This window comes from Gossypium arboreum, chromosome 11 (assembly GCF_025698485.1).
Source record: "Gossypium arboreum isolate Shixiya-1 chromosome 11, ASM2569848v2, whole genome shotgun sequence".
In the NCBI taxonomy this organism is placed as follows: Eukaryota; Viridiplantae; Streptophyta; class Magnoliopsida; order Malvales; family Malvaceae; genus Gossypium; species Gossypium arboreum.
The window spans coordinates 8,334,737-8,359,018 of NC_069080.1; the positions used below are offsets into that span (position 1 = coordinate 8,334,737).

A 24,282-nucleotide genomic window follows, 5' to 3' on the forward strand; every position below is an offset into this window, starting at 1 on the left:
TAAGAAATAAAAAGAGAAAAAAGAGACAACCATGACCATGGATTACTGAATCACTCTGAATTCCTCAAAGCTGGTAACTCCATCGCCATTGAGATCAAATTGCTTGATCATCACCATACGTCCATCAACCGACTTCGACTCCCCAAATTCCATGAGCATTTTGTTCATCCCTTTTTTGGATGTAATAAACCCCACTTTCATCTCCATCATACACCCCAAAAGCTTCTCTCAAATCCTTCATCTTTTCTTCTTTCCCGTCTCCTTCCATCAACTCTATTAGGAGTCCAATGCTAAGTTGGATTTGCAAAAATGGGTATTCGGAAGCTGTGAAAAATAAAATAGAATAAAATAAATAAAAATAAAGAACACATAAATTTTACGTGGAAACCTTTTCGGGAAAAAAAACCACGGGCAGAGGAGAAGAAAATTCACTATGTCGAAAAATTTTTTACTCAAATACAAGAGGAATAGACTATGTCTATTTATAGGCTTGCAAAGCCATATTCTAGTAGGATTGAAACACCTTATCCTAATCAATATAAAATAGATGGAGTTTAATAAGGTTTAAAAACCTTATTCTAAAATAAAATAAAAGAAGTCTAGTTCTATATGGATTTTACTTTTATTTTATTTTCCATCGTATTTTATTTAAATAAGAATTTTGGGTCACTTAATTCTAACAATCTCCACCTTGACACAAATTCTCAATGAACAAGTTCTTCATCGCTGAACTTTCAATAAACAAGTTCTTCACCTCTTCCAAAAACCCTTAAGGGTTTAACTTCAACAATGAACACCAACCAAGTCTAAGCAATGCTCAAACTTGGTTATAGGAAGTGACTTAGTCATCATATCTGCAGGATTTTCATGAGTGCTAATTTTGCTCACAACAATATCACCACGAGCAATAATATCACGAACAAAATGATACCGAATATCAATGTGTTTTGTTCTCTCATGAAACATTTGATCTTTTGTAAGAAAGATGGCACTGATTGTCACCCTTTGCAACAAGCCTTGCTTTATATCTGGGTTCTTCAACTCCTGAGTCCCTTCTTTCTTTTAAACACCCATTTACAACGAATGACCTTTTTACCTTTAGGAAGTTTTACAAGATCCCATGTTCTGTTTTTGTGGAGTGATTCCATCTCCTCTTGCATAGCAAACATCCACTTTTACGAGTCTTCACACTAATCGCCTCGGAATAATTAAATGGCTCTTGATTCGCATCTATATCTTCACCACATTTAAAGCATAAGCAACTAGATCAACCTCGGCATACTTCTTTGGAGGTTTAATTTCTCTTCTTGTCCTGTTTTTGGCGATAGAGTATTGCGGTGAAGAAGCAACTCTATTATCAATTTTGTCTTGGCTTGAGGAGTTGATTACGTATTAATCGATGCTCCACCGCTTTTGGTTTTCTTTATTGGAAGAGTCTTTAAGAGATAAGTTAGGTAGCATAGCGGTTTCATCAAAAACAACATCTCTGCTAATCACAACTTTTCTATTTTCAGGACACCATAACTTATAGCCTTTTACACCAGCTTTATAACCAAGAAAACGCATTTAATGGATCTCGGTTCCAATTTTCCATTATCAACATGAGCATCGCAGGACACCCAAAAATCTTTAAATCGAATAATTAGCGGGATTACGGACCATACCTCTTGTGGAGTCTTTTTCTCAATGGCAGCGGATGGAGATCGGTTGATCAAAAACATGCGATGAAAGGCATACGCCCAAAATGACTTGTAAGTTGGCATTTGACAACATACATCGAACCTTCTCCATGATCGTTCGTTCATTCGTTCGCAACGCCGTTTCTTTGTGGAGTATGATGAACGTCAAGTGTCTCATGATCCCTCCGACTTGCACAATCTATTAAACTCATCGAGCGAACTCTAAGCCATTGTGCATGCGGAGGTATTTTATCTGTTTTCCGTCTGTTTTTCAATCATAATTTTCCAAGACTTAAATGTGGAAAACACATCGCTTTTACGCTTGGGAAGAACGCCCAAACTTTTCGGAAAAATCATCAATAAAGGTTAGCATATAATTAGCTCCACCTCTCGAAGGCACTCTGACGGCCCCACAGATCGAATGGATATACTCCAACGTTTCCTTCGTGTTATGGATTCCTCTAGTGAATCGAACTCTCTTTTGCTTCCCAAAACACGGTGCTCACGAAATTCGGTTTGCAAATTCCTTGCCCATTAAGAAGTCCTCTTTGCTTAATTTCGCCATGCCATTCTCACTCATATGCCCTAGGCGCATATGCCAAAGTTTAGTAATATCATCATCGACAAGGAAGAGGAAGCGGCAATTGCATCACCGATATGATGAGAACCACATAAAACATATAACTTGGCAATCTTTCTTTGCCCTTTCATCACAACAAGGGACCCTTTGAAATCTTTAAAACCCCACTTTCATTGTGTATCTGTGCCCTTTTGAATCAAGAGTACTCAACGAAATTAAATTTCTTTTCAATTCGGAACATGCCGCACGTCACTAAGTGTTCGACAACTCTATCAAACATCTTAACTTTAATTGTTCCAACACTGCGATTTTACATGAAGCATTATTTCCCATCAAAACAACACCTTGAGATCTTGTTTCATAAGTTGTAAACCAATCCCGATTGGGACTCATGTGGAAGGTGCAGCTGAATCAAGTATCCACTCTCGCTTACTTTAGAATCATTGTGAAGCAACTAGAAGTTCACCATCGTTGTAGTCTTCTACAACATCGGCTTCACCGAATTTTCATTTGTTTTCCTTTTGATTCGCACCTCCTTTTAATCTTATTTTGTAGCTTATAGCACTCAGATTTAATGTGCCCTTTCTTCTTGCGAAGTTGCAAGTTTTACCTCTGTTTGAAGATTTCGATCTACCCTTAGATTTACCACGAGGATTCCGTTCTGTGTTCTACCACGATCATCATCAACATTCGGTCTTGTCTCCCACGAACAATGAGACCCTCTCCACGAGAGTTGGGTTTAACCACAAGATGCTTCATCTTATCATACGAGGTTAAAGAATCATAAACCTCATCAACTGTGAGAGACTCGCGGCTATATAAAATCGTGTCTCTAAAGGTTGAATAAGGCGGGCAACGAACAAAGTAGAATCAACCCTAGATCTTCCTTATCATCTTGAACCTCCATGGCCTCCAAGTTTGAGAGAATTTCTTTAAACAACATTAAGTGTTCGTGTCTGACGCACCTTCCTCCAAACGATGAGCATAAAGACGCCGCTTCATATGCAACTTGCTTGTTAGAGTTTTCGACATACATATTTGTTCTAGCCTCTTCCATAATGCAGTGGCGGTTTTCTCTTTCATCACATCCTGCAAAATTTCGTTGGACAAATGCGATGTAATTGTGTTAATGCCTTTCGATCCTTACGCTTCTTCTCTTCATTTGTTAATGTCGAAGGCATCTTATCTATCCTAGCAGGGCATCCTCTAGATCCATCTGCAAGAAGCGCTTGCATCTTAATTTGCCACAACGCAAATCGGTGTTGCGATCCAACAGTGAATTTCATACTTCAAAGACGCCATTACCGTGATCGAGATGAATAACCCAAAGCTCAGATACCAATTTGTGAAAAATAAAATAGAATAAAATAAATAAAAATAAAGAACACATAAATTTTACGTGGAAACCCTTTCGGAAAAAAAACCACAGGCGAGAGGAGAAGAAAATTCACTATGTCGAAAAATTTTTACTCAAATACAAGAGGAATAGACTATGTCTATTTATAGGCTTGCAAAGCCATATTCTAGTAGGATTGAAACACCTTATCTAATCAATATAAAATAGATGGAGTTTAATAAGGTTTAAAACCTTATTCTAAAATAAAATAAAAGAAGTCTAGTTCTATATGGATTTTACTTTTATTTTATTTTCCATCGTATTTTATTTAAATAAGAATTTTGGGTCACTTAATTCTAATGAAGCTAAGTTTATAATTATACATATAAAAGAGATATAATCAATAATGTTTCAACGCACCTTCCTATGATATTAAGATTATTATGATACTTTCATCCTCTGTGTGGCAGTGGATGATGACAAAAGAGGACATCCTATAATATCATATATCATTTATATTATATGTACATAATGATCCTTTAAGTTTTTTGATCGAGGCATCCACTTTCAGTAGGCATGCGTAGGTCATACTCTTTTACTGCTTTAATATGTAATAAAGATCAATAATCCTTAGTTATAAATTCTATTATGTGACCTTTCAGGGTTTGAGAGGCTGTAAATTAACCAAATAAGGTTGTTTTATTTCGATACATATTGCTTCCTTACATATATATATATATATATATATAGGTGATGGTTATTTAGGGGAAGACAATGATCATGAGAGCTTTCATGGCTTCCCTTATGATACATATTATATGACCATGTAGTTGCTAGATATGGTTATTTTTAAGCTTTCTAAACATCAATAAAATTTTCACATTATTAAATTTTAAACACATGAAATTATTACTATACACTCATCTATAGAGAAATTATTTCATGGAAGGTTCACATCACATTATTCATGGTTCATTTCAATTATTTAATAACATTTTGACAAATTTTTCATATTATTGACACATAATTTTGGTAAATTTTTTAAGGTTGAACCCCAAATCTAAAACTTTAAACCCTGAATATAGAATCCTCAATCTTGAACAAAAAACTTAGATCTTCAAACCCAAACCTTAAATTCGTAATCCCAAACCTTTGAACCCCCAATCCCAATTCTGAACTCAAATCTTAAACCTTGAATCTAAACTCAAACCCTAAATCTTAAATCACAAACCCAAACCTTGAACCTCAGGGTTTGAGGTTTAGAGTAATATAATTACTAAAATTATGTGTCGATGACATGAAAAAAATTGCACAAAATTTTAAAAATTAGTTGCACAAAAATAAAAAATATTAACTTATGAAAAAATAATTAAAATTTGTAAAAGAAGAAAAGATGTTTGTTCATAATCTAAAAATTAATTATTTTAATTAATAATTTAATTAAAGTTAAATTAAGTTGGAGAAGATATTAAATATAGATGAGTGTATAATAATATTCTTTTGTTATCTTTAAATTTTAATGGTGATACTATTTTATTGGTACCTATAAACTATATGATATTAATATAATTTATTTTTTAACTCACTATTTCCGTTCAAATGGAGAAATAATGTCTGTTAAAATAACAGACTAAAAATTATAATAGATAAAAAAAATTGAAAATTTCGAGTCCAAATAATAAATTAAACCTTATTATTTTTGTCTATTACTTTTAATATATTAAGCATTAACATTTACATTTTAGAGTTGAATGAATCATATCAATTGTACTTATGAATAATTATTAAAAATAATAATGAATAAAGAATAGAAAAGAGGTTGACGCAATTCGTAAACTATGGTGCTGGGTTTTATTATTATTTTTATTAAAAGAAGTTGCATTTTCTTATACTTATTTTGGGATTTAATTTAGGAAAATTTAAATTTTATTTTTGAAAATAAGCCTATTACCTTTGTTTATATATACTTTTAATACGTTATTGCATAATTTAATAATATTTTAATTTAGTGATAAAAATATTATGTTATAGACAAAGTTTAGGTTCGATTTAACAATTTATTTTTACTCTCAATTATAAAAATATTTTCCACCCCAATTATAAAAAAAATTATAAGCAAAATTGTTTATGATTTAGATGAAATTAAATAGTTAAAATAAAAATATAAATTTTGAATATTAAAAATTAAATAGAGCCGAATTTCAATCTATTCAAATTAAATTTAAAATATTTGATTTAAAATGGAATTTCAAATGATAGGAAGACATTGAAACAAATGTAATTATAACTTTGTGAAATCTGAAATTATCATCATGAATTCAGATAAAGGGTCAGTGGCACTGAAGTCACAAACTTGTGCAAAGTAGACATATTATCTTTTGGCTTTAATTTAAAGACGAAATATAATTATCAACTAAACTATACATAAAATGAGCTTCATAAATAAATCATATTGAATTTGCAAAAATATCTGAGGATGGATGAGATGACTTCAAGTCAAGAGGTTGGAACTTCTTAGGGGCCCACCTTTGAATATTTCTTATTATGATCTAACTTTGCATGTCCATCGATGTATTAGATTTTAAAATCTTCTTTCGAGTTTAAAAAATATGCAACACATTTCAAAATATTATCAAAATCTTTTTAATTAAAAGGATAAAAGTTTGAACTTATGGGTTGATTTGATAGATAAGGTGTTCATCTGTCAGGTGCGGCTTGAATTCGAATTATAGTGTTAGAATTTTACCTTCTTCTTATAATTCAATAAATAAATAAATAAATAAAGTTTCAATATTACTTAAGTAAGAATTTTAATTTAATTTTCCTAAAAAGAAACGAATTCGATTTAACTCCATATTTAATCAGAGTCTTCAAAACACAAAATTTAATAGTAGAAACAGAACGACAATAAAGGTATGTAAATTATATTTTTGGCATAATTATTTATTTGGATTTCTAAATTTATAAAAAAATATTTTAATCATTTATTTAATTTTTCATCTCTTAATTTGCTGACACAGGATATTCTTTGCTCTGTATGTATATAGTTTCGCTAGATTTGGTTAAAAGTTTGTTGGATGAAGATCGTAATGGGTTTAGGTCCTTTTAATTTATGATTTGTCTAATGTAATATCTTGATATTGTCTCTTTTCTAAAAAAAAAATACTTTAAAATGGATTAAAAAATTAACATTTGTTAACTTTACTGACGTACATCCATGTGGCAATCAACATGGATATCATGTCAGTAATTAATTAATTTTTAAATTTTTTTAAAAATTAAAAAAAAATTATAAAATTTATTTTAAGATTTAGTAAAATTAATAAAAAATATTTTTAGAGTTCTTTTTAAATGTTAATTAATTGCTAACGTGGCATACATGTAGCACCCCTTACCCGTATCCAAGGCCGGAACAGAGTACGAGGCATTACCAGACTTAACAATACACATAGGCAAAACGGGCCATAAAATTTCATTTAATTCAAAACTTTTCGAACACATGCATAACAAACAAAGCTAACTATATCATCACATCAAAACGTAGGACATGGCACGATTAATTAAACTTATAAACCATAATGGATAAGGACCACATCTCATGATCATATACGATAACTCAATGCGGTGATACGTAAGGTTAAAATCATAATAAAATACATATCACAAACCAACTTCCTATACATGCCACTCACTTGATATTTCTAATATTTGAATTAATTTTCCCAAAAATGATAGTTTGATAGTGTGATTTTGCCTCCGACGATCTCCAACCCCGAGCCGACCTGCCAATACTAAAGAAATGGAGAGGATGGGTAAGCTTTACGCTTAGTAAGCTCATATGAAAATAATAAGCAATTACTACCATGCTTTTCAAGATAAAACACTATAATTGTATAATTACACATGTTCAGGTTAAGCTGTGTTATCGAGTTACAGTTACTAAATCATTCATATCTGAAGCTACAAAACTCCAAATTTAGTTTCGTTAATTTTCCTTGAAACTAGATTCATATATCTTTCTCCCATAAAATTTACAGAATTTTTGGTTTATCCAATTAGTACAGTTTATTCATTAAAATTTCCCTTGTTTCAGGGTACGACTACTCTGACCCCTGTACACTACGAACCAAATTTCTCCCTGTAAAGAATTTCAACAACCATACCGTTTGTTTCCCTTAAAAATAGACCCAATAAGGAATCCATGCATGTAAGGTATGACTCTTAATAATTTTTGTACAATTTATGGTGAATTTCTAAAGTCAGAACAGGGAATCTCGAATTCATTCAGACCCTGTTTCACAAGAATTCAAATATCACACAATATAGAATTCTTTTGCTTCCTCTGTTTCTTTCATGTAAAAATAGACTCATTAAGATTTATTTTCATATATCATTTGCATTTTTATTCAACTTCCACAATTTTTAGTGAATTTTCAAAGTCATGCAACTGCTGCTGTCCAACACTCTTTTACCACTAAAATTCATTCTTACATAATTCCACTTAATCCATTTTGTCTTATCGAAATTCACCCAATTATCGAGCACATTGCTCATAATTTTTCATAAACATATACCTACACTTATTCATCATATAATCATGTTCAATTGTATTTTTACTTAATCGATTTTTCCATTGAACTATTCGGAATAATAACTGATACTCAGTTGCCAGCACATATTTTCACACTTGTAGCCATAGCTATCTGGTACGCATAGTAACATGCACATAGTATTACACATGCGACCAATTATCTGGTACACGTAGTAGCCTGCACTTAGTACTACACACGTGACCAATTATCCGGTACACGTAGTAGCCTGCACTTAGTACTACAGACGTGACCTAACCATCTGATACACGTAGTAGCCTGCACTTAGTGCTATACATGTGATCACAGTTTTCAAGTAAACATAGTAACCTGCACTTAGTACTACACATGCGACCTCAAAATAGATCATTCGCATCGTTTTTATTCCGAAGGTTCAATCGGGAAATCCCTCACTTTTCAACATTTTACTAAATTGTCTGTAATCAATTTAAATTCATAATTTACATCAAATAACCATTTGATAGGCAGCCACATTTCATATGATGTCAAAATAAAAAGAATCGATAGATTATTTATGTACGAATTTACTCGAAGTGTCGATCTCACTATCCATAGTACCAATTGTCCATTCATAGTATAATAAGACACAACTCAAATATCAAATCAGCTTTTAAGAATTTACATAACATATATCACATATTTCATATATCACTTGTCATGTATCTTCATTTTCTTGCATTTCATGTAACATTTTTTCATGTCATATTTCCACATCATAAACACCATTCCATCAACTTTTCCAATATATTAAATCATAAAATTTATGCAATAATAGTAAGAAATATAATTCAAACATAACATTGCATTATTATTATCATACGAACTTACCTCGATCCAAAAACAGCAATTTACCATTTTAGTCTATAACCTTATATTTTCCCGATTTAAGCCTGAATCTCGATTTCCTTCATCTATAATATCACATTTAGCCTAATAATTAGTCACACTATTCATACGGGTCCAAAAATCATATTTTTAAAAATTTTAATTTTGACCCCTAAACTTTTGCATATTTGCACTTTTTCCCCAAGGTTCAGAAATTAAACTTCATCCTATTTTCTTATGTTTTATGACATGCTGATCATTTTTCCCTTCTATGGCAACATCAAATTCTCACTCTAACATGTACTTATGACTATTAGGTATTTTTACCGATTAAGCCCTTTTGCTCGTTTTCACTTAAAACCGAGTAGCACAAGTTGTCTAACATAATTTAAAACCTCATATTCTATCATAAAACACCAAAATACACAAATTTCACCTATGGGTATTTTTCCAAATATGAACCCTAGGTTGAATTATTGCTAGCATAAGCTAAATCAAGTTAATGGGACTCCAAAAACGTAAAAATCATTAAAAATGAGGCTAGAACGGACTTACAATCGAGCTTGGAAGCTTGGAAACCCTATCCATGGAGTCTCCCTTGGTATACACGTCCATGGTGAAGAAGATGAGCAAAATTGGCTTTTAATTTTGTATTTTAATTCATTTTACCCTTAAATGATCAAAATGCCCTTACTACTAAACTTTCCAAAAATTTCATTCATGTCCAATATTTGTCCAAAAACTTTGAAATTGGTCAAATTGCTATTTAAGACCTCCTAATTAATATTTCAAAGCAATTTCATACCAGAAACTTCTAGAATGCAAGTTTTGCAACTTATTCAATTTAGTCCCTAACTTCAAATTAAACACTTTATGCATAGAATTTATTCACGAAATTTTCACACAGTCATGCAATCATATCATAGACCTCAAAATAATCATAAAATAATTATTTCTATCTCGGATTTGTGGTCACAAAACCACTATTCCGATTAGGCCCTAATTCGGGATATTACAATACACATTAACTACGTGGATGTCACGTCAACAAAATTAACATTTGTTAACTTTTTCATTTACTTTGGGTTGATTTGATAAATGATATAAACTCAAGAGTTAAAAAAGGTGAAAAATTAAATGGAGGGTTAAAATAATTGTTAAGCCCAATTTATGCCCAGGGCCCAATACATTTAAAACCCAAAACAATTAACTAAGTAAACCTAACCCAATCTCTAAGCCCAATACACCCAATAACCCAATACCCCAAAACCCACCTAAACCTCTCTCCAGCGCTGCACACCCGAAGTAGCCCCCCTCCCACACGCTGCTACCCACCTCCGCATCGTACGTCGTTGCTCGCGCAACCCACGGCCTCCGTGATCCTCGCCATACCTACAAACGTACAACAGCAAAATATTTGTAAAAAGGGCTATAAAAGCCCTCGAAAAACACTGTAAAAGGGATCTTTTTTCGAATATAATAGAGAATGTACAAAAGTCAAGAGTAAATCGAGAATCGGGACTAAGGTTCGAAAGGTGATTTTTCATTCTTTTTTTGGAATTTTCTCTTGATTCGGATTTCGTTTGTTCTTTTTCTTTTCCATTATTTTTCAAACGGTTTTAAAAAACAAGAGAGGGAGAGAGGGGACTTACCGGTAAACTCGCGAAGTCGGCAGCCTCGACGCTCCGAATCTCCGATGAAGGCGGCACCGGTCGAAAAGGAAAAGTTTTGAGAGCTTTCTCTCTGTTTTTAGGAAAAATAAGAGAAATGATGGATAAATTTTTTTGGGTTTTCTAAAAGGTTCTTTAATGTTTTAAAAAAATTAAAAGGAAAGCTTCATTTGTTTTCATTTTTTTATTCTCAAAAGCAGAGCCCGGGGAAGGGGAAAAGCAAGTCGTGCATTGAATATAGGCTGGAACTGCGCATATTTATTTTAAATGGGCAATTTTTGTGACCAGTCCCTTTCATCTGCGCCTACGTTCAATCAAGTTTTGTTTTTGTTTTCTTTAAATGCTTTCAAATTACCCCTGAAATTTATGCTCAGACCCCTCCCTCCTTACTCGCGTGTGCATTTTGGTCCCCTTATCTCCTTTTATTATGTTTTCACCCCAGAATTTCATTTTTTTAATTCAATTAAGCCCTATTTCGATTATTTTGGACTTTTTACCATAAAATTAATTGTTTTTAGTATTATTATTTTATTATTACTATTTTATTATACTTTACCGTTAATAGTTAATATTATTTTATTACTAATATTATTCATTATATTTTATTATTATAATAGTTCGTACTATTTGTTTTTATTAATATATTAAATAAATATTTTTCTTATGTATATAATTTCCTAGAGTTTTATCATATACTTATATTTCTTTGTTTTAAAATTACTACAATATTAAATTCAAATACTTCTAAAATTATTTTATATATATACGCTAACGTTATTAATTGTTTCATATATATATATTTTATTATTGATTCCATATTATTCTACTTGTATATTGTGTATTTATTATTTATTTATTTTTAAAATTATTTCTACTTGTATATTGTGTATTTATTATTTATTTATTTTTAAAATTATTTTCTTAATTATACGTATACAACTATTATTTTTGAAGATCCCGTTTTAAAATTATACTTTGTTTGTTTCGACTATTTTCTTATTATTAATATGTATATTATTAGGAATCCTTTTTCCTATTATCTTTTGTTTTATATATTTATATAATTGTTTTTATTTCTTTCGTTTGTACCATTATTAATATGTTACCACTACCATTTTATTATTTGTCATTAAACCTCTTTCTTTTGCTACTATGTTTTATTGTTAATATGCATCGTTTAGTTTATTACGGTAATGTTATTTGCATCGACATATCATTATTTTCGTTTTTTAATTTTAATTGCCCAAATTCATTTATTCACAGATTTATTCTCAATTATTTTTCAAAATAAAGGCAATGTTCGGTATTTAAAGAATTCAAAGGATCGTGCCCTAACGTGCTGGGTTTCGCTTTCTTTGTTTGTTTTGAATATTTGAATATCCTCTTAAAGCTAAAACACACGTTTTAAAGGCAAGATCACATTTGAGGGTCAAAAATGTTGTGTTCTAACGTACTAGATGTAATGTTTTACCTCAAGGTGAGATGGTCTTTAATACACATTTGACTTACCTAAATATGTTAAAAGCCAATAAAAGGAGGATCGCGTTTTGAACTCTGTCCAAATTTTTAATTTTCGACATTTAAGACACTAATTAATCGATTAAGTACTAATTTTGAGTGTGTCGAGGGTGCTAATCCTTCCTCGTACGTAAACGACTCCCGAACCCGTTTTCTTAAAATTTGTGGACCAAAATATTTTATAAGGTGGCCCAATTGCACCTCAAAAAAGGGATTGGTGGCGACTCCCAACTTTCGTTTTCAAAAGTCGATTCACGTTTTCAAAAAAGGGTTTCGACAATAATTTTTTTATAAAGTTCAAGAGGCAAATAAGTTATTATACTTTTTTTTTATCCATGAAAAATAAACACGACATTGATTAAAATGATAATATTAAAATGTTAAAAATATGATAACTTAAGTATTTTTGGGCTACTAAGTCTTTATTTTAAATCTTATTATTTGTATATTTTATATTTATATTAAATATAAATTTTTAATTAAATTAATATCACAAATCAATTCAATTTTAACACAATTATTAAATTACTAAAAAATTTAATTTTACAAATAAACAAATGTGATTTGATGTATAAAATTTTCACATGGGTGTCCTACAATATGTTAGAAGAAGATGTTGACAAAACATCAAACGATTCCCATACACAATGACAATAGGACCTGTTACTTGGCCTTCCTCTATAAATCTCTAAGGTTGACTCATTTCTATATGGTTACATCCTCAATTGTACTACGAACTCTACTCACACATAAGTCATATCACATATTGATTGAAAATCTCCAACTTGAGTTGAAATAGATAAATATATGCTTCATATATTTTAAATTCGATTTTTTAAAATATAGTAAATTATTTTATTATTTTAAAAAAAAACCTAATTACTTATCATACATTAATCCTATTATTCCTAAAATTCTCTAAACTATTTTCATTGTCGAAGTTTCTCTCGCTAGTTTGACCTTAATTTTGTGCTAAACTATACTATATTACTTAATCTAATGAAATCTTAATAATATGTGGAGAGCCGTAAGTTGAGGAGAGGTCGCAAAGGAAGAATTCTTTTAAGTCAAAATGAGATATTTATAGATATGGGCTATCTTCTTTTAACTCGAGAAACAATCACGTGTACAACATTGATCATATCATCATCGACCATTTGGAAGACACAATAAAACTTAAATAAACAAAAATAGAATATCTATAAATTAGACAAAACTCACGTATAAATTATATTAAGAAAGATCGACATCTGCCACCAGATAATTCTAAAAGAATTTCATGTCTTCCTTACAAGTTAATAAATTCTTTTTAACTATGATGAATTACCACTCTTAGCAAGGTGAAGGTGATCACATGGTGAAGCTGTGATGGCTGAAGCTTGGTTAACAAATTCACGAGTGTTGTGTTATCCAAATGAGAATTATCTTAACGCTGAAATTTTAGTGGAATTCAAATGAACATAAAGTAGGCAAGTAGCCAAGTACAGAAGCTTAAGCCAGTGTAATGTAATGACACGTGACAATTTTTACAATTTTTTTTATTTACCGTCAAACAGAGTACTAAAATTTCGCCGACAGCCCGCCAGGTTCTCTGCCTACTTCCTTCAGTTTTAATGGTTAATTAAGCTCCAAATTTTACTCTAAACACTTATCAACTAGTTTCCACTACAATCAGATTTAAGCAGGGTGGGTGACCCGTGAAAAGTACTGATAAAAGTAAGACGCCGTTGTTGGTTGAATGACCTTCTGGCGTGAATGAGGATGATTGGAATGTACAAATTTCAAGGTCTATTGCGATCCCACCGCCCGGCAACACCATACAGCAGAGAAAGATGACAATGCAGAGCAGCATGCAGGCACTAATAATTTGACTGCTACCATATGTTCAATAAGTGGTCTCCTCATTCACCATAGAAACTAACTTCCAAAATTTTAGATGCATGTCATTGCATAAAGTTTTAAACATGACTAACCCAAATTATATATTACAATGCACAAACGTATTTGTGTGCTAAACTCGGTGGAGACCTGGACTGTAATCACCGTGTGCATCTCTGTGGACTCATGGGGCATCTAGGATAAAATTATCATTTACTCTATTCTTTATCCATTCTATAGTATAATTCTAACCAACCAAACAATGCAGTAAATTTAAATATATCTCTCTACTCCAATCCTCATGAATAAAAAAACCCAATGTTTCAAATGGCCAAACATAATTACAACTTATAATCTCATGATTGGTAATGATATTTGGTAGAGAATAGTTTACCATAATCCCTCCCATTCTTCCCACAGTGCTAACATCAACAACTACCACGCTACGCCCCTTTCCCATTAGATAAATGCTGTTTCCAATAGCCACAAGCTTACAGGGTGGTTTTGTAAGTGCCTAAGTGGGTGGGAAAGACTCCCTGTGGCCACCCACTCCCTCGTATCCTTCAGCCACATCATTAGCCTTGTTTCAGGACTCTCATCTACATTAAAGGTTCTACTTCGTATGAAGGAAAGAAAATTGAAAAAATGGAAAATTGAAGGGTGAAAAATTAGAGGTCCTATAGGAAAAGATAAATTGTATTTTGTCCACTCTATTAAGAAAAGGGTAAACTCCGTTTATATTTGATCAAAGAGTAAATTGATTATTTATGTTAAATTTTCTATCAATTTGTACGGTTAAAAATTGACCAGTCTGATTGAATAACCAGACCGTGACACATCCTGTGCCATGTGTACGCCATGTCGATGCACAGAGATCAGTTTTTAGTGTAAAAATGGGCAGAATTTTTAACAAAAGGACTATTTTACTTTTTATGTAACGTTAAGAATTAATTTATCTATTTTTTAAGTAGAGGGGATAAAATACAATCTGTTTCTTATTATATGGGTCTCCATAATATTTTTACCATCAAATTAATAGTTTTTCCTTTTTCAATATTTATTTCTTTTAGAATCATAACAAATAAAAAAGTTAATTCCAAACCGTACCCAAAAAATGATACCATTTCGGCATCTTCAATGAATCTGTGGAATGAATGCAGTTAAAAACATTAACTAACCCAAATAAAACTTATAAAGGGCCCAACCCGTTCAAGCTACGGACCCTTTTATTCTGTGCAAATTGAAATTAATACACGATAATAAAAATAAAACTTAAAAAAAAATAACAGGGCCCAACCGGGTTCGAACCGGCGACCTCTTGATCTGCAGTCAAATGCTCTACCACTGAGCTATAGACCCTTGATATGAAATTTTCAATAATAGATGATATTTAAAAAATAAAATTAGTATGGAATATTGTACAAACTATACTCAACTTACAAAACACATCAAAGTTTGGTAAAAGTAGTATGTACGTCTAGCTGGATTGTATTTTGTCATATTTATTTAAAAAAATAGGTAAATTAATTCTTATATATTAGATTAAAGAATAAATTAATCATTTCGTTAAAATTTTCATCAATCTCTATTGTTAAATTGATGATGTGATAAACGTAGCAAGTAGGCAGTGACGTGGTGTGCCACGTATACTTTATTCTGGCGTGGCAAAATGCCATGTCGATAAATATTAAAAAAAATCCTAAAGTAATAGATAAATATTTAAAAATTATTAAGAATTATAAGAGATTATTAAAATTATTTTAAATTACAATAAATATCTAAATTGCAAATCAATTATCATCATCTATTTACAATTTATTTAAATATTTAATAATTATTATGATGAATTTCTATAAATATAAAAAATTGAAATGAAAAATAACTATAAACATAATGTAAAATTTGATTGTAGTGAAAACTTTTGTTTTAAGCAGTTGTTTGCCTCGCATTTTGTTCTATGCTTAGTCGACCAATATGAGAAAATATCTTATAAAATTAGACCAAAAAAAAAAAAAAAGAACATTTAAGGGAATATGGTAAAAGTAAATGCTGTGAAATATAAATACTACTCACTGAAAAACAAAAGATTACAGATTTTGTTATTTTAAAAATCACGTAATGAACCTAAACAATAATAATTATTAAAATCTTTTATTTACTCTTAGGATTTTTAAATATTTATTTACATATTATTTGTACATGTAACATGTCATATGTCATTATTTGATTACTCCGTCGATCAAAACATCATCTAATGGTAGAAATAGAAGAAAATTTTAACAAACTATTAATTTACTTTTTGATTTAATGTACAACTAATTTACCTATTTTTTAAGCAAAGACAAAATGTAACCTAATTTCAAATACAAAAACTTACCTCCAAGTTCCCAGGGTTACAAACATCACTTCAATCAACAAAAATATAACAAGCTAATCAACCATGTTAGAAACCAACTTACAGATCCCAGAACTGAATCCGCAAAAAGTAGGTTAAAATGCAATAGTTGTATAGATGATAATCCCCCGATGTTAAATATAAAAGGTATTTAGCCCAGAATACATGTCAGAAAGGCTTCACTCTCCTCCTAAACCTAAATTTGCTTGAGCACTTCGAAATGCTTCCTTTGTTACTCCATAATACACCGGTTTGTTCCCTGCAAAGGTGATAAAGTTCCACCCAAAAGCAGAACCCCCAACAATATATGTCCCTGAAGCTTCACCGTCATCAGATTGTGGTTTCCCAGTGACACTACTTGACTGGAATGTCTTGTTTTTGGAGGAAACTGCTGGTGCTGGCTTAACGAATTGTGCCTGCTCCTGGGGCTTCTGCTTCGTTCCACTTTCACCTTGCATTGTCTGGTTTCCTGCTCCATTATTACTTTTCTCTATAGAAACTATCATCTGCTTGTACAAATCCACTAAATGCTTCATCTCTGCAAATCACAAATTTGGAACACATAACCTTAAATCACAAAACCGGAGATAAATAAACTATGTCCCATGCGATTAGCAAAGATCACTCTACCAAGTGCAAGTTAATGTTCTACAAAGTTGACACTTAAAAAGCAAAATTTCGGGTGCAATATTATGTTCTGAAACAAATGCATGAAGCCAAATTGAGACAGTGGATCCTTATAATGCAAGTGATATTAAGAAACAGGGATATTATAACTCAGTATAATACAAGTTTCTTCACTAATGGAAAATTTCCATTTTGACTTAAAAGAACCAAAATTAAATCATAGCTAATAGATGTAAAACAAACTAATGAGATGCTAGTCCTTTTTTTTGCCTACAGAGTACAGACTAAGCCAATAGATAGCAGTAACAGATCAAATCCATGAAGACCGTAATTTGCAACAGTTAACTAAGCCAGAGACAATACTATTACACCGAGCAATAGACTATGGCTATGCCAAAAGTTGCAAAACTTAACAAAGCATATTGTGAGCTTACTTTCTTTAATTTCATGGGCGCCCTTGCAATTTCGAAAATCAGGCGTTCTAAGAACCTTCAAGGAACATAAAAATCCATATTATATAACATCGACAGAAGGAAAACGAAAATAATTCAAACATGCATCCAGATTGATGAAGCTATTTCAGGCATATATAAAATCTTCAGTGAGAGTAACCAAGGAACTGGCTAATTCTAATCAACCAATCACACACATCATAAGGACATACCAAGAAGATATTCCCTTTACATTGTTCATGCTATAATCAAACATCATGCGTGATGGAATCAACAACCATTGTTTAAACTTGAACAACTATCCCTTTTCCCTTAATTAAAAAACATAAATCTCGAGATAACCAAAAATGATAAGGTCAATTGACCAAAGAATCCAAAAACAAGATTTGAATTCTTTTTAATCCAATTATACTGCCATATATTAATTGGGGGAAGTCAAGGGGAGGCTAGTCCATAAAACTGAGACTTCTTTTTGAAAGTATAAAACTGAAACTAATCACAAAAACAAGGGGTTACTTTTTCTCTTTATCTTATATCAACAAGCAGGAAATAAGGGGAAAAAAACAATAAATAAACAGAAAAAGTAGAAAAATTTGGAAATATATGTAAGTAAGATGTACCTCGATGAAATGAGGACGAAGATCTTTGAGGACAAGGCGCATCTTGAAATACGGGGAGTTTTGGTATTGGTCATTGCTGTTTTCTAGAGGTCTTTTCCTGCTAGCTGGTTGTTCTGGTGCTGTTGGTGGTGGCTGTGGAGGAGGAGCGGTTGTTTGAGCTGCGTTTACGGTTGTTGTTGATGCGTTTGGATCTTGGGACGGTGGTGGGTTCTGCGCTGCTTTCGGCTCTTCCATCTCTCAGTTCAAAATAGCCAAAAAGGACAAGTCAAAGGCTGCGTGTGTGTTTTTCCCAAATTGGAGACTTTGGGTTTGGGGAAGTAAAAGAGGGGGCGTGTTTGGTTGTGGGAGTATCTATGTCTACTACCTAATCTTATCGCAATTACCCGGAATAAAGATAAATGGCATAATAAAATCAAATTTGAGATAAACCTCAAAATTACACATTAATTTTAATTTAATATAGAATTATTTACATGAATTTTAATTTAGTATTTTAATTTAATACAATTATACATGTGAAACACTAATTATGATTTAAATATATACTTGAAATTTTAATTTTAATTTAATCATATATATTTAAAAAATAAATACATCAATTTATTTTATATTAAACAAATATAATTATTTATATATGTAATATATAAATATAAAATAATTTATATCAATAATTGTGTTAATAATTTACAATAATTAGATCATATGAAAATTTCAGTATATAAAATTATATAAAATTAAAATTCATATATACAATTACCGTAATTTATGTATAATTTCAATATTTATTCAAAAAAAAATTCACCAAAAAAATAATCTCCGTCTCACTTACCTTTCCAAATTCCAACATCTCTTCTCTTCTCATTTACCTTACCTTACCTTACCTAATCAGATCTCGGACGTGTTTTGTTTGGTGACTCAGAAAATTTTTAATTTTTATCTACCTCTTAAAATCAAATATTTAGGGCATTATATAAATTTCAGTGTGAATATAGATCTTTTGAAGACAGAAAAAATTAATTAAAAAAAAACGTTCAATGACAGTCCCTGATTAATTTTCTTAATGTTCACTGCTAATATTTATAATAATTTTAGCAATTGAAACATGTATTATCTTTCATAGCAGGTAAGTAAAAATTCTGAGTTACTTACGTTGTTTAGGCGAATATCCACAAGAGCCGTGACACGACACAAATTCTTAAAGAAGTGTTTACTGTTAAGGATTTATCCAAATAAAATCCTGAACATGTGTATCGATGTCCTTCACAAACATTGAAACAACACCCACTTCTGTCTTAAACTTACCTACTCCTTGGTTGGCAGTTGGCACCTCTCTTCATTTTTTTCACACTTTTTTCTCCTTTGGAAGCCCTAACAACATAATAACATGTCCGAACCCTGACTCATAATGGCTCAATCCCCCAACTCTCCAAAGCTCTCCCTCTCTCCCAGCTTTACCTCCAAACCCTTCCTCCACTTTCACTTCAACTCCTCACTTCCTGCCAAATTCAAGCGACCACCTTCTTTCAAAATCCTTTTCTCTGCTTCCCAACCGCCGCCGCCAAGCTCCAAGCCCACCACCGCCCCTAAAACCTTTAATCTTATCACCCTCCTCCGTGCTATCCCAGACTGGGCTGATCGTATTCAAGAGCGTGGAATGCAACAAAATCGCGCTCTTTACAACCACGAGAAATGGGTTCATCATAGAAGTTCACTACGTCACCTTCGACATCTACTTTCCAGTTTACAGTCGCGTGTCATCTTATCACTGGTTCCACCTGTTTTAGCCTTCACTTCAGTAGCTACTGTCGTTGCCTTGTACAACACTGCCGTGGATTTGCATTGGTTCCCTGGCTTTTTCCCAGTTCTGAGAGCTTCTTCGTTGCCTTATCAGTTGACAGCGCCTGCATTGGCTTTGCTGTTGGTTTTTAGAACCGAGGCCTCCTATTCAAGGTATGAAGAGGGAAGGAAGGCATGGACTAAGGTAATTGCTGGTACAAATGATTTCGCTAGGCAGGTAATTGCTGGGGTCGACAATTCGGCTGATGATCAGTCCATAAAAGCTGCTCTCTTGCAATATATTATGGCTTTTCCTGTTGCACTTAAGGTGAGTGTGATTTAGAAAATTGAACGTATTGTATGAAGGTAGGTAGTGATCAATGGTTAATGGCTTTTTTGCAGTGTCATGTCATGTATGGCTCGGATATTGGCAGAGATCTTCAAAATTTGCTTGAAGTAGATGATTTAGCGGTGATACTGAACTCAAAGCATCGGCCACGCTGCATAATCGAGTTCATTTCTCAAAGCCTTCATCTGCTGAACTTGGAAGAATCAAAGAGAACTACGTTGGTATCTCCCCTCTTGGACCATTTGATCTTTTGATTTCACCGATAAAAATTTGAAAAAAAAAATATCCATCTCTTTCTTCATTAGATTGCAGTAGTCTTATGATCTCATTTCATTCCAGGAGTCAAAGATCTCATGTTTCCATGAAGGAATTGGTGTATGTGAACAACTCATGGGGATTCCTATCCCTCTATCATACACTCGGTTGACATCAAGGTTTTTGGTCCTATGGCATCTCACTCTTCCTATCATACTCTGGGATGATTGCCATTGGATTGTTGTTCCTGCTACTTTCATCAGTGCTGCTTCCTTGTTCTGCATAGAAGAAGTATGCATCTTTTTTCCAGAGTTAACCCCATAATATCAGACTATGTTTTTTTTTTTTTTTTTTTTTGTGCGCGTCTTTGATCTTTAAAAGTTTCTTTCATGTCGCAGGTTGGTGTTCTTATTGAGGAGCCATTTCCAATGTTAGCCCTTGATGAGCTCTGCATCGTAACACAGAACAATATAAGAGAAGCGATAGCAACAGAGAAGGATATTCAAGCGATGTTAAAGGGGAAAAGAAAGAGGCATTCTTACAAACGTTCACCTAATGGTTGCCCCAACACATAGTGTAAACAGGGTAATTGCCGAAGGCTGTGCTTATTGTGAAATGTTTTTCACATTGGTCTTTGCCTTTTGCTATCTGGAATTTAGATGTACAAAAGTACAGTTAAATGATTCATAAAGAAATGATAATCATAGAATATCTATGTATATTGTACACAATTTTCTGATAAATAGAAAATAAATTAGCTTCATATTGACATACTGTTTTCTTCTGCAACTTGTAGAGAATGGTTCTAGAATTCCGGCAATTTCTTATGGACCAAGATATCACATGCCAGCTTCCAAGTGCTAGTTTCTAAACATGTAACCAACTAATTGATGCCTAATGATATGCATTAACTATCCCCAAGTTGTGGGTTTCTTCTCTTTCTCTTTCCCCATGGTTGAATTCTATGGAAATGCTTGATGAAAATTTTCTTGGATTCTCAAATATACTTTTTATCATGTGCAATGACATTTTCATTTTGATTTTTACAAAAACACGAAGTGGCAAATCAGGAAAGTAAACCAAGAGAAGTCACATTTTGCCTGGTTCAGGGTATATGTATGAAGAGAGAGCTGGCATTGAATACATCCTCATGTGCCTATTTGTCTGCAACTTTTTCAGCTGTTTCCTGCCTATATATAATGGCGTTATTTTAGAAGTATTTCAAGCTGGAAGATGTAGTTTTCTACAGCTTGTGGAGATATTGTTCATGCCTCTGCAAAAGTTTAAAATATTTAGCTCATTGCAGGATCCAATGGCAATGATCCCAACACTAAGTAAACATAATCCAAATGCAGACTAGTGTATGCTGAATTACGAGAAAAAAATATTTTGGAGTGGAAATTTATCAATGATCTACTAATATGGACCACCCTCCTTATCCCTGAACATGTCATGTGTCTGTTCCAAAAGAAAATCCTTATAATTTGATAAATAAATAAATAAAAGTAGCACCTAGGGTTATATAGTCTTTCAAAAAGATTGAATTTACCGTTCGAGGAGCAGATGGCCTGAAACTTTGCGTCGTGATAGCAGAAGTGATAGCCCGAGTTGTCGAAACTTGAAAGGATCGAAAGAGTAAAAGAACTTGAGCTTGAGAAGTAGTGGTTTCCACTCTATGAATTTTTCTGTATGGTTACTAAGAAAAAAAAAAAAAAGGATGATGACTTTGACTTCCTTTCCTTTTCTCCTGTCTTGATTTTGGTTCTTCAGGCAATTTTGCATCTAAAATTTTATTCTGGCGGGTAGGAATGATAGAAAAACGGCGTAATATGGGCTTTAACTTTCGTAAGTGAACCAAGACTAATACGACGTCACTTTTCATAAAATTGTCACATTTTAATTTTCGAGAAGAGAAATCAGAACAGAGAGGAAAAAAGAATACCTCTAAAACTGACAAGTCTTCCGTCTAAGCTCGATTCGAGTTCTCAAATTTCAAAACCCTAACGTCCTTCCAGAAGAAAAACAAAACAAGCAATTTCAAACCGTCGCCTTTGATCCATGTCCCTTGAGACCCGCATCGACAGTCGACGAGCTGAATCGGAGCCTGACTCCGAAGAGGACTTGGAGGAGCTGGAATCAGATGTGAAGAAAATGGCGGAGAAGATTCTAGACTACAGATCCGCTATTCCAGATCAACTTAAGACCACTCTAGCTTCAGTTCTTTCTTCTCAAGCACCCGACTTCTCCGGCATTGATGAAGCTGGATCATCCGGAGAGCGTAATCCAGGTAGGTCCGTAAACTTTTTAGGGGTTTGTGAAATCGGGATTGAATAATCTCTCTTGATAATTGACTAAGATTTTGATTTTTATAGATTCAGAAGATAAAGAATTAGATACTGAGAAAAGGACGAAAGAGAAGATACAGCTGCTTAAAGAAAAAATTTCAAGTAACATTTCGGCAATGCCAGTCCTCGTGAATCGAATGAAAGAGTGTATTTCCAGGATAGAGGAGCTAGATTCTGGCGATAGCGTTATACATCCTGCTTTCAAAAAGAGAATAAGTGGTTCATCAAATGAAGGTTGATTTGTAATATCCTGGTCCATCAGTGGAGGCTGATGATTCATATAATTGACAGAAGATGGAAACGGTGGATTCATTAATGCATCTACAGGTTTTGGAAGAAAAGAGGGTTATTGAATTAGGTAGTATTTTTTTTTTCTAACCCTTGGAGATGTACTGTAAATTACTTGAAAAGCATTGATTTCCTTGTCTGTAGTCTGTACTACAATGTCTCGGTTGATAAATCTACAAGTGGGGCCATCACTGTATTGATATGCTATTTTTTTTTTAATAAAGGAGTATTGTATGTCTATGGTTTCCATTTTTCTTAAAATATTTAAAAAGATAGAGAAAACTGAATTGACAAAGGACTAGTTTCAGTCCAAATGTTGCAGTGATGTAAGATTAGTTATGGCAATTGCTTCCTTGAAGAATTGGGAACTGCAAAAGAGAGTAAGATAACACAGCAATTAAACGTTTAAACGAAAAAAAAGGATCGAGGAAAAAATGGAAGAGATAAATGTCAGAGAGAGAGAGTGGGAAAACGAACAGAGATTTGAGAGTATATAAATGGTGCAAATTTAAAGGGTAGAAATGAATTTCTAAATTAAACTATGCTATGTTTTAGGCATAAACATCCTCACAGATTGTTGAATAATAGTCTTGAGGCTCTTTCAAGCTAAGATTTAAATTGATCTCGGTGTTCAGAGATCATACCCGTTTGTTTCAGATTCAGTAACTCAAGCATTGGATCTCCAAAAATCTTGTCATCAAATCTTTCCTCCAAGGCTTGCACGTAGGCCTCTCCCATGTAGTTACTCATCCACTCTTGTACGTGACTTAACTACCGTGCCAGTCGAGGGTCTTCCTTTCCAAATTAATGACCATCAATATAACCTTGTTCTCCTCTGGTGTTTGGTCAACATTAAAGAATTGATGGATCTTGAACTAACCTTTAAGGTTATTACCATTAAACTTATGGAAGCCTATCTTTAACTGTCTAGTTGAGAAATAATGATCTCTTTGAGCGGTTGGGGCTTTGGGATGTTGCAACTGAATCATGATCTGAGCTTTGCTACACATTCAAAGAAGTGGTGTCACTTCTAAGGTTTGTAAGAACCTTTTCTTGGTATCTTGACCTTGTTTATTGTT

At 32.6% G+C, this 24,282-nt stretch overlaps 2 protein-coding genes, 2 long non-coding RNA genes and 1 other non-coding gene across 6 annotated transcripts; 1 reads left to right on the plus strand and 4 right to left on the minus strand.

Moving 5' to 3' along the window:
- Nucleotides 1-10,146: 10,146 nt before the first annotated feature.
- LOC128283695 (uncharacterized) lies at nt 10,147-10,902 on the minus strand. Its single transcript, XR_008274100.1, has 2 exons — nt 10,683-10,902; nt 10,147-10,422 (listed from the first exon to the last, which is right to left on the minus strand). It is a non-coding gene; the product is annotated as an uncharacterized LOC128283695 (long non-coding RNA).
- Nucleotides 10,903-15,383: 4,481 nt separating this feature from the next.
- TRNAC-GCA (transfer RNA cysteine (anticodon GCA)) lies at nt 15,384-15,455 on the minus strand. The gene has a single exon. It is a non-coding gene; the product is annotated as a tRNA-Cys (tRNA).
- Nucleotides 15,456-16,370: 915 nt separating this feature from the next.
- Nucleotides 16,371-18,611, minus strand: LOC108470877 (uncharacterized). The gene is made up of 3 exons (XM_017772380.2): nt 18,191-18,611; nt 17,553-17,607; nt 16,371-17,029 (listed from the first exon to the last, which is right to left on the minus strand). The coding sequence occupies exons 1-3, from the start codon at nt 18,422-18,424 to the stop codon at nt 16,671-16,673; spliced, it is 648 nt and encodes a 215-aa protein (XP_017627869.1). The 5' UTR covers nt 18,425-18,611; the 3' UTR covers nt 16,371-16,670.
- Nucleotides 18,612-19,242: 631 nt separating this feature from the next.
- On the minus strand, nt 19,243-22,305 carry LOC108473695 (uncharacterized). Of its 2 annotated transcripts, none has more exons than XR_008274713.1 (4): nt 22,120-22,305; nt 21,664-21,843; nt 21,113-21,218; nt 19,243-21,018 (listed from the first exon to the last, which is right to left on the minus strand). It is a non-coding gene; the product is annotated as an uncharacterized LOC108473695 (long non-coding RNA). The 2 variants fall into 2 exon arrangements; XR_008274712.1 differs by having other exon boundaries at nt 21,345-21,843.
- A 323-nt stretch (nt 22,306-22,628) lies between these two features.
- Nucleotides 22,629-23,441, plus strand: LOC108473694 (uncharacterized). Its single transcript, XM_017775402.2, has 2 exons — nt 22,629-22,857; nt 22,943-23,441. Exons 1-2 carry the CDS (start codon nt 22,629-22,631, stop codon nt 23,152-23,154), a joined length of 441 nt encoding a protein of 146 aa, XP_017630891.1. The 3' UTR covers nt 23,155-23,441.
- Nucleotides 23,442-24,282: the final 841 nt, after the last annotated feature.

Bases quoted from the DNA above. Each gene is read 5' to 3' on its own strand.
- LOC108470877 (XM_017772380.2), bottom strand. From the start codon at position 18,424: ATGGAAGAGCCGAAAGCAGCGCAGAACCCACCACCGTCCCAAGATCCA. The intron at 17,608-18,190 runs GTACATCTTACT...TGTTCCTTGAAG, and splicing joins TTCGTCCTCATTTCATCGAG to GTTCTTAGAACGCCTGATTT. The intron at 17,030-17,552 runs GTAAGCTCACAA...TGTGATTTGCAG, and splicing joins CGCCCATGAAATTAAAGAAA to AGATGAAGCATTTAGTGGAT.
- LOC108473694 (XM_017775402.2), top strand. From the start codon at position 22,629: ATGTCCCTTGAGACCCGCATCGACAGTCGACGAGCTGAATCGGAGCCT. The intron at 22,858-22,942 runs GTAGGTCCGTAA...TGATTTTTATAG, and splicing joins ATCCGGAGAGCGTAATCCAG to ATTCAGAAGATAAAGAATTA.